At 36.1% G+C, this 10,868-nt stretch overlaps 1 protein-coding gene across 2 annotated transcripts; it reads left to right on the top strand.

The window, feature by feature from the left end:
- The first annotated feature begins 308 nt into the window (after positions 1–308).
- Positions 309–4,713, top strand: LOC111258917 (uncharacterized). 2 transcript variants are annotated; one of them, XM_022830501.2, is made up of 6 exons: positions 310–688; positions 880–936; positions 1,880–2,282; positions 2,580–2,739; positions 2,951–3,093; positions 3,295–4,713. In XM_022830501.2, exons 3-6 carry the CDS (start codon positions 2,163–2,165, stop codon positions 3,379–3,381), a joined length of 510 nt encoding a protein of 169 aa, XP_022686236.1. In that variant the 5' UTR covers positions 310–688; positions 880–936; positions 1,880–2,162; the 3' UTR covers positions 3,382–4,713. The 2 variants fall into 2 exon arrangements, with proteins under 2 accessions (XP_086823767.1, XP_022686236.1); XM_086967641.1 differs by lacking the exon at positions 1,880–2,282 and having other exon boundaries at positions 309–688.
- The last annotated feature ends 6,155 nt before the right edge of the window (positions 4,714–10,868 follow it).

Here is a 10,868-nt window from a genome sequence, read left to right as displayed (position 1 = left end):
GCTCAATTTCGCCAATTCGTTCAAACACCCAATTACGGACGATAGACCGATGCACTCGAATTTCGAAACCCCTCGGTGCTAACGTTATTTATAGAGACATACGAAGTGACGTTTCATAAACTATACAAGCATTTCTTCTTTTTTATAATTATATACTTTATATTCCGTAAACTATACAAGCGATCTCAAGCATTTTGTTCAACAGAACGATATTCCTTGAAATACTATTATAGAGAAAAGCAACATGAGCGAAGCTTCTATCTTGTTTCGCGCCTTTTCCTTGAAAGCGCGCGCACGCAGCGAAATCGAAACATTCGAAAATCGTCCGGAGCGGGGTCCGTTCACCGGACGAACTGGTTGCAGCCTACCTGTCAATGCTGCATTCTAACGTTTTATGCTTTTCAACGTATAACAGGTACTCTACTACAGTGCGACTTTCATTGTATCCGGCAAATATTACAGAATCTAACAAGTTACCTAGGCTCCATTGTGCGTCAGCGATGCTTTTGTAGTTCATATTTTCCAAGGAGAGACAAAACGAGTAAATGGCTGTGTCTGACGTGACAGTGTGAACTTTCACGTGACTATACCGGACGAGCGTGGATCAGCTCTCTCTAGGATCTCAGGCTGGACGCCGAGGTCGAATAGGCGGGCGGGATTAGAGCAGCGTTGACAGCTTTGTTTTGCTGTGAGTTCTCGATTGTATTTGAAGTTGGTGTATAGATGTCGTATGTGTTCGACTTGTTCCAACAAGAAATATTATTTTTAAATGAAAGGTATAGCCTGCTTTAATTTAGGCGTACTAATATTTATGTTGATAGAATTTCAGTTATATATAGTAACTAATAGCCTAATAATTATTATGCTAATACTTTTCAGGATGTCAGGATGAGTTCCGAAATTTATGATAACGCGAAAACATCCAAACCCATTTCGGTGAGGAACAGTTTGTGTATCGATGTATCGATTCTGCGTGCGTGTTAGTCGTTAATTTTAAATAGAATGAAAACTATCTTACTCAATTAAAGGGTAGTAAGCGAACCAAACTCTGCGCAATTTCTGAAACCCTGGCCGTTTTAGGTTACTCCAATTGCTTTCGAAAACTGCGGAAAACCATTAATTTTGTCAAAGAACTCAAAATATCACTAACAAATGAGCAAAGTCACGTTTAAGGAGAAATACTTACGACAGGCCTTCGCTGTCGAGTGGCTGTAAAACAGAAGCAAAAATATACAGTCTGAATGCGATAGCCCGTATAGAAAATAAGTGATGAAAAAAGCTTTCATTTAATTCACTTTTACAAATTTATCAGTAAGACGTTAGACGGCTCGTATGTCATGATTGTACCTTCAGCCAGCAGCTTCAATAGATACAGATAATAAACTGTAGGGTTTTTGTCGATGGGGCTAGTTTTTGCCTCAGTTATTTAATCACTAGTGTTTTTGTGTTCTTTTTTTTATTAGTCATCATATATTTAGGTGCAAGCATTCTAGATTTGTACAAGAAAAGAGGCGGAAGTTTGGAAACTACGTAGCAATAAAGGAAAATTTCAATTTGGCTGATTTTAGAGAAGAAGGCGAGAAGGGTTTAAATGATATTGACTTTTCAGCCTGTTTGCTTTTACCTTTATTATAGTAACGAGTTATAGCCAGTTCAATTCGTATAGAATATAAAAAACAAATGGGATGATACCCAGAAGCCCGGACCATTCTTTGTCCAAAACTAACCTAGTAAATAAGGTTTTGATGACTTCGAATATGGATGTATCTATTGTCTATTCGTACAACGAGTCGTATTTCCTCTAACTTCTGTTAAGGACTTCTGCAAATTGTCAAGAACTACATTTTTTCTTATCTCACTGTCTCATTTTCATGGTCAGATCGATGCCCAAAAGCGAAAAGAGATCAAGCAAGAATTTTTCTTCGGCCTGGGCCTGTTGTTCTTTCTCGGATTCGTGGGATGTTTGCTTTACAAGGTCATTTACAAACACGTTGAGTATCTGCTTCAGGACCTGTAGGGAGAACTTCCGTAAAAGCCTTTGCAATCCACTTGTGAAAAGTTGACGAATAAACGACTACTGGCTTGTATGAAACGTCAGCATTGGGTTTAGTGAACGAAAGACTTTCTGAACGTGATTCGATCAGTTTCAATAATTCATAAACATGAATCAGGCACGTTTCGAATTTCTCAAGATGGCAGATGCACAACTAAAAGTATCTCAGCAAGAGGACGAGTTTCGTGAAGAAGTTCTTGAGCACAACAAAGTTTTCGAACAGATAAAAGTAAGTACGGGGTATCGCTGTAAACAACAGTAAAAGCCATGAGCATGTGCGAACCGCTGAGATTCGCAAGAACGATACTCCGCTATCGCCATAGTATGTAGACAAAGAGAGAATGCTTAAATCTATGTTTAATAAAAAAGGAACGTTTAATTATTGCGATAAGTTATAGGCAGCTATAGCAATGAATGAATGAAAGCAGTAACTCTAATTGTGTCTAAGCGCACTAAAGAATTTGACCTAAGACGAGGAAAGGCCTATTCACAATTAACTCGATTTATCTGTATGGCTTGATTTAAGGGTGGGATTCTAGACGGCGAACGAGAGCGACGTAGCCTCGAAGAAAGCCTCAATCGCCTCCGCCTTTCAAAAGTTATCGAAGCTTTAAGGCGATTGAACCAACGCGAAGATTTCAACGGGGCCTTAGAGCATCTCGTACAGCAACTTACTCAATTTTCTAGTAAGTGCGAGACACTCTAATCTACTGAGAAGAAAATTCATCAAGAATAAATATCACACGTAGTTTTTCTGTAGCACAGTTCCCTAATACGAGATACGTGTGAACTAATTTTGAAACAGTTTCCCTTCATGCTTTTGGTTTTTTGGTGCAACGCAATTATATTCTGCATAAATAGCTGTCAATAACGAAAAAGCTTTCAAATGAATTTCAGACTTGCTAAAATTGGTCGATGGAACTCCTATTCGAAATGCACAACCTGTCGACACACAAGAATTTCTTGAGCAACTCGATCAGCTGACAAATAGTTGGCGCTCATTTGATGACGCTTGCCCTGAGATAATAACTCTTAATAAGGTATTATATGTATATATATTAAGTTGAGGCAATAATAAGTTTATGAGTTTTTTTGTCCAGAACATTTTTTTATAAACAGTAGTTAAATTCCGCGGTCTAGGCTAGTACTCATAGAAGTATTTGCGCGGTATCCTAAGAGCCATAGTATTTAGCGTGGTGTAACTGATTTCTTACTAAAACAATTTCGCCTTTTTTTTTTAGGAAATAGAGAGCATGCGAAAAAGACTGCAACAGTGTGAAAAAATGGTTCGGCAAACTGTAGTCAACCAGATGCTCGTTGACATTTAGGCCTATGAATTAATTTCATACTGTTTTTTTTTACTAAAACGAAGTAGTAAATGAACTCCACTATTGAAGACGGAGTCACAAAGTATAATTCTGCTCCCAACTGGCGAACATATATATGTCTCTATTTTAGCTCGATGGAAAACGATTAGAGCCACTTTTGTTGAAGATGAAAGGTGATGCATGTGAGAAGGCAACAAAACTGCATAAACAGTATATGAATAGTGAGAATTTACATACAATTACTTCCGTTTATCTTAATGAAAAGTTAAAAAACCTCTAGGTGCGCGCCATTCCATAAATAAACGTTGTTATAATAACTGCTGGAAAATGCTTTTTAGAAAAGTGTAATTAAATGTATTAGGCAGTATGCGTGAGTTTTAAAAAAAGACGCCGCTCTAAGGATTGGATATGCACCGTAATGGTGCACTAGGACAATTGGCATACAAGCATTCATTGGCGTGGTCTTCATAGAGCGCCCTTATCAACGTTTCTGCCCCTAACTGTCGTAGAAACATCCTTCCCGCGTTCATTCATTGAGGCAATTTTGTTCTATCTTCGCTATATGTATTTTCTTCACTCAAGCTATTCTTTTTCTTCACTATTTGTGTATTTTGATAGTCAGATGATATTTTGTATGAGTATGTGACCAACCATAGCGCTTGCATCTTCGCGTACCACAAATGCTTGTTTATTTATAATCTTCATACAATTTTTTACTTAGTTTTGGATAACTTAGAATGACACAGAACCAACATTATTTGGATTACTATGCGAAAAAAGATTTTAATCAGTAATAAAAGTTACTAGTTTCATATTACAGCTGCTTAGGTAAATCCGGAAAATAGTATAAAAAATCAGAGGTAAATAAAACAATGCAAAAAATACCTCAGTAATCCTTTTTCTACAATGCGAGGCTACACTTTTATAATAATATGACACTAATGTAGTAGTAAAAATATTATTATTTTAGAAACAAGACATGGCGTGAATCGGCAGTTTTGTCTCATATTTAGAAAACAAAAAATGAACCAAGAAATGTCAGACATATTTATCCTATGTACATATATAATGCGCGGAATGATTCCCTTAGCCACAGGGATGAAGCGCCAAAGGTTCGTTACTATTACTTTGTGGCATAATAGTGCAGAGAGACCTAAGCTATGCGCGACACAAAGATTCTTGGATCTTATTATGAGATGTAGTAAAAATAGTCACTTAAAAACATGCCCTTTTGTATATCGCTAGTTTTCTGTTCATATTCATGCCACGATTACTTTGAAAGTTTAATTTTTCGAAATCAAAATAAAAATCAAATTATTGTCTACTATTTTAGCAATATTTACAATTATTGTTAGTATCGCGATTTTCGTAATCGCCAATTCCCATAGGTAAACAGAGCGTGTATCCATCGGTAACTAGCGTACTGTTTTTTTGGGACTTAGTCTGAACAAAGTGGCCTTTTTTTTATAGACCTGTGTTGCATCGCATCGAGAAAAAGGTGAATTGTAGATTTATTGTTTCTCCTATTATCTTAATCACCTGTTAGTCTTTCTGGCACTGAATAAAGATTACTTAGTTAGTTTTTAGGCGAACACGTGCCGATGCTGGCTTGTAAAGCTGTAAAGTTATTTGTAAACTCATAAGTGATTAAGGCGGACTTACTAGCAGACAGAAGGGTTAGGTTAGGTTAGGTTTTCATTTATACCCTGTTGAGCCCACTAGAACGTATCGCGAATCAATGTAAATATTTGCTATGTGGACCCAGAGGGTTATTTTACTGAAGCTCGCGTTTTCCAAGAACCTCGAGTCTGACGATTTTTGTACCACTGAAAGCGAAGTGTATTTAATAATAGTCTCGAAAGTTTTCAACCTTGAGATACGTCCTTTTGGTTTAACCGAAATTAATTGATATTTTTGCGAAATTGAGAAACTTAGCTTCACATTACTTTTTATATCTTCATATAAAATGAAAAAAAATATGGCATTATCTGAACAGATTGAATGAAAAGTTATCTAACGTTTCGTAATCTACATAGCTAAAAAATTCGACAAAAAGGTTTTATTTTAAATAAGTGAATCGCCTTAATGTTACCTTTATTTTGCTTTTATATACATAACATGTGTGTATATTACGTAAGTGAATAAAGGACATTAAATTACAAAAAATCTCATATTTGTTGACACAAATTAAAAAGAATGCTACCAAACTGTTTATAGAAGAACAATATTAAATATACTCTAATTTAAAAAATTCAGTCTTAAGTTTTTAATTCATTTTATTTAATTCTATGAACAGAAATTACTTTCTTTATGGTTTAGCACAGGATTACTACTAATTGTATCCACTTTTAGACGGAGATCTTTGCATTGATTTGAGTTTTAATGTCGATGAATAACAGATACAGCCGGAAAGAAATGATGTTTTCTGCTCTACTAGCTTTACTTGAGAAAACGCGAAATATAAAGGGCAGACTATACGGTAATCGACTATGACCATAACAACCCTTGATTGCTGACTACTAAATTATTCGTACGCATTAACTGCTCATGGTGATAGCAGAAAAAATCATAATTAATCCACGATATTTTAATCGGCTGGCATCTATTTGACTACAATTAAAAGTCCAAAAGAGATTACAACTCATATACTCATCTAAGACCCTACAACTATGAAGACGGCCAATGTGCTGTACTTGGTCAGGGCGTACCACGTTGGTCAACGAACTGAAAAACGAGACGTAAATATGGCCGTCGCATTACGTGCAAGTACAGATTGCGACGTAACGATAACGTCAGCCTACGATCGAGGTTTCGTAGTCACATTTGTACACGGATTTGTCGACTATAAAATCATGAATCATGCAGTTCCAGGAATTTTTGTCACTTTAATTCGTTTTTTGACGTATCGAAGTGCAGTAAAGCATTAAAAAAAGTCCATGGCGGACTTATGTCACGGTTGGCTTTGGACCGCCTTCATTGAGAGTACCAGAGCTTTACGGGTGTTCTTGAGATTTGCTTGGCTGTTCCACATGTAGCTGTGACACAAACTGAATACGAAAAATGCAGAGAAAGAACTAACATTCAGTGCGTGCTAAGGTTTATATACTCGTTTTAAATATTATATATTTATGACGATGTGATCTGGTAGCGCACCAACACTGATGTACATACAGGGTGTATTTGCATCTCGGTGTCTATTTTCTCGTGTATTGCACTACGGCAGATCGGCTAACGAACTAAAGAACGTTGAGGGAAAATATTACTTAGCTTTGCATTATTTTCAGCATCTATTTGTCGTTTGCTGCGAAATATACAAAAGTAAATAATTGAAGCTTTAAGTATGTACATATAATAAATATCTGAAGTATTCTTGAAATAAAAACATACATATTTTTATACGTTTTAGTTGATTATATCGATAGGACCTTCGTAGACTGCTGATCTAGATTTCTAATAATCGAAATGTAATTTAAATATAGACATACTTTCCCTCAGAGCATGGAGTGTTCGATTAGTTTAGTCGTCGGTGAATATAAATTACTTTGTTGCAGCGACAAGACCCGAAGAATAACCATTGTTGGACCGTATTATATAAATGAGTTTCGCCTCGTCTAAGTTGTAGGCTCGCAAATGCCCTATACATGTATCACATGAGAGTACATTTACCACATTTTAGGTTGTCAGCTAGGCCGGTATTCCATACCGGCAAAAACCCAATCGATTTTTGATGATTTGGCCTAAATAATTAGTCATACTAAAGTGACAGAAATTCTATTTTAGAACTTGGTAAACAAGGCGAAGTACATCTAATATGAAAACATCTGAAAACAATATGGCATATAAGCATATATATAAGCAACAGGACAAAGATGAAACGTCAGCCTTCTGTAGCTTGTCTACAAATATACAATTACAGGTTTCTCACAGGATTCGCATTGTAGAATTATTCAAGTGTAAAACATAACGTTCTATAGGTAAAATCTACATGATAGCTTACTGGGTAACATATTTAGCATAGAGTCAAATGATGGAATGCCTGAAAATGATACCGGACAAAAAATATAAAGGTAAAACCTACTTTAATTTAGTTGGTGATATTGATAGGACCTTCGTAAACTGTTGACCTAATCGAAATGTTTACGGCAGATGTTAAGTGTAAGGAAGAACTTGTCGAATAAAGAAACTAGTACAATTGTGCATTTAGGGCTTGTTGTTTCATATAATTTATACAGGTATAAATGCGATGATAAGGTAGGGTTTTTGGCGTTTTTATTTTAAGTAGAACATGATAATCAATAAAACTTTGGATCGAGATGGATGGCGTGGGTCATCAGCCTCGTAGTCGGACTATTTCGGCTAGCTACCATTAGGTTATTCAACATTATGTACCCATTAATTAAGTAGTGTGTTAAATTAAACGTATGGGAATAAATGTAAGATTAGTTACATTCGATTGATCTTCGAAACACAATCCGTGTAATTGTTGATGTAATTATAATTAATGATTAAAAATTGCTTGGTCACATTTCAAACAAACTATTGGCAATTATTCATATAGAAAGCTTCGCGTTACGTGCGTTTTGTAATATACCTGAAGTACGGAATCAATACCAAACTTAACTGAACTTGCCTACATATTAAGGTGCTTTTTCTCAACGGGAAATACCTAAACTGACCATTAAGTGTGAGTTTGTTGATGCTTTCGGAAGAAAACGCTGTCTATGACTTAGCAGTAAGATTAATGATTAAGTTGGCGGTGTAGAATGTTAATTATGAACAACCAACAGCAGGGACCTACTTAACTAATTTGGGTTAATTATTCAACCGTTATGCATTACTTTTAGCACGAAACGAAGTGCGTCGATATTCAACTACAAACCATCTTACGTTTTCCTAAATATGGTATTACTGCACCATTATGAAAGTACAATTACCTAAATTGGCCTATCTTATATGGTAGACCAACGACACAAAACGGTGGCCATACTTTATTAACTTAAGAAAGCAAATAGTCTTTACTACGTATTGAACTGCACGCCAATTGTTTACCATGCTTGATATTCTTAATTTGGTTTATTCTTTGTTGTAATCTGTACTGACATATCATTGCAAAGGCCGAAATATCCAGAAATTATTTACGATTCTGAGTAAGTACAGATGAGTGCCCTTGCATTGAGTTATAACGTAGGTACCGCATATCAAAAAAGTGAAAAAATTTTGCACAGACGTTTGGGTGCACTGATTTAATGGCCTAAAAAATGGGAGGACAATGAAAATAAAAAACATAAAATGCTTTACTTGATCTTCCAGAGGGGCTCAGAAATTCGATTAGCACGCTAGTCTATTTACTACTTCAGTATCAGGGCCAAATGCACCTTTCTTTCCAAAGGTAGGGCTTCATTCACGGACGAGAAAGTGATCGCTTCACCATTTGACCAAAAGAGTACGGAAATTAACAACTCAGGGGACAGCTCTACGACAACGACAGTTTTTTTTGTAAACAACTTATCTTTAAGAATGGCTATCCTGTGTAAATTTTTTGCGCATACTTCTTTGTAAAAGCGCGCAGCAACATCTACACTCGAAAACAATTAGTGTTATCACGTTCGACATATTGACATAGAGCGCACATTTCTCGTAGGCAACAAAAAAAGCCTTTCCTATTGCTCCAACGGAATCAATCGACTGGTATATTAGGTTTTTTAAACTATCTTGTGATCACTGCGAAAGCTTGCGGTTTCCAAAACTCATTGCAGTCCAAGACTTCAAACCCAGCCGAGAAAATCTGTATTATTTGAGTATATATATCTCAGAGATGACGTAACGGCGGTCCGTCAGCTTGGGAGGCCAAGTTTGAATCTTTAGCCATTTTTCAAAAATAATCATGATAATTAATGCAGTCACTTAGAGTAGTCGAGATTGATGGCTTGAATAAGAGCTTCACGCGGCCACGATGAAAAAAAGCGTATTTTGTAAGAGGATATAGCGTTGATTTGTTAATACGATGAGCTAAATGAGGTCTCAAAATATCAAAATGTCTCTGCTTGTAAATAGAAAAAAGGCATACGCATACCCGCTCTGTCTCACTTATGTTTAGTTTCGGGGATCAATGATTATGAAGACAATAACAATACGCCCACGAAGTGTCCGCTGGGATTAAAGTGTACCCAATAGATACAAATGATTTTATTCTGATTTTTTTTCAAGGTGCCGTTTAAAATTGTCTGTTTTATTCTGTAGTTCTTGCCTGTACACAAAAATCACTTGTATTATTTCAAAACTTGAGGCACTTCCTCGGCTACCATTATATCTTGACCGACAGCAACGTCAAATACATTGCCCACAATCATGTTCACTATCGCGCTTAGCATGCTGTTTTTCTCGGGTTATGCATGCTTGAAATCATTCTCAGAACACAAACAGAATACTGGGGCATATTGGGCATTTTGATTTATGATACGTGCAAAAATTTTTATGGTGTAATCATGGGAAGCATATGATTTGAAAATACGGAATCAGGCTAGCAAAAGGCGTTCAAATAAATAAGGCATTCATTAGACGAAATTTAGCGATTTTTCTAAGGAACCCGTTGTAACATTCTGCTACATCAAAATCTATATAAAAATTTTTGAATTATCCAATATTCATCAAGCAAAAGTATGTATCACATAAGTATTTTATCTGCTTGCTCTGTGGGATCGACTGCCAACGTCATCGCGCTATTTTTCTCTAATCTAGGATATCATGTACAATATAACGATATCCATATGCATATCTCACTGTCCAGCTTTATCTTTTTAGGAGTTGATTATCTAGGTTATACACACGATACCTCAACAAACGATTCTTACTATTGAAGTCAATTGTACTATTGTTGCATTCAACAGACTCAACAAATAACCTACAAATGTGGTGGCGTGGCTGTATTCGAAGAACCATCGCCATTTTCGATATTGGTACTTGTTGATTGGTTGCCACGACCACGATTTATTGACGGTTACTGTTTGACTGGTTTTAACCCAAATACACTGAACCCCTAGTGAAGTTTTTCCCTGCTGCAGTTTCTACTGCTTCTTTTTGCTTATACCGAAAACATCAACAAACGACTGTTGCCGTATTTGTGATTTTCTTTCGCTAGAATATGCAGACAGGAAAACCATAAGTCCTAATTTACTTGATATTATCCGTTCAAATCACTTGATGATATTCCCAGTATCATTTTTTATTTTAGAATGAGAATAAGTTACATCGTATTTATGCCATCTATTGCATGACCTTCTAAATAAGGAGCATCAAAACACATCGTGTGTGACAAGGATGGCTTGCACAAACGTATTGTAGGTATATTGTTTGTAAGCAGTTAAAGTTAGAACTTCATACCATATGAGACCGAAACAGATATTAACAGTGTTCATCGTTTTTCGGCGTTTACATGATCCGAAATAAATAAAGGGATTCATATAATAGGAAACGACTTTAAGCTACGA

Source organism: Varroa jacobsoni, unplaced genomic scaffold, assembly GCF_002532875.2.
Source record: "Varroa jacobsoni isolate VJ856 unplaced genomic scaffold, vjacob_1.0 scaffold_275, whole genome shotgun sequence".
NCBI classification, from domain to species: Eukaryota; Metazoa; Arthropoda; class Arachnida; order Mesostigmata; family Varroidae; genus Varroa; species Varroa jacobsoni.
This window is presented reverse-complemented; position numbering and strand designations above follow the sequence as displayed.

Excerpts from the sequence above, each read along its gene's own strand:
- LOC111258917 (XM_022830501.2), top strand. The coding sequence starts at position 2,163 with ATGAATCAGGCACGTTTCGAATTTCTCAAGATGGCAGATGCACAACTA. Across the intron at positions 2,740-2,950 it reads GCAACTTACTCAATTTTCTA|ACTTGCTAAAATTGGTCGAT; the intron begins GTAAGTGCGAGA and ends AATGAATTTCAG. Across the intron at positions 3,094-3,294 it reads AGATAATAACTCTTAATAAG|GAAATAGAGAGCATGCGAAA; the intron begins GTATTATATGTA and ends TTTTTTTTTTAG.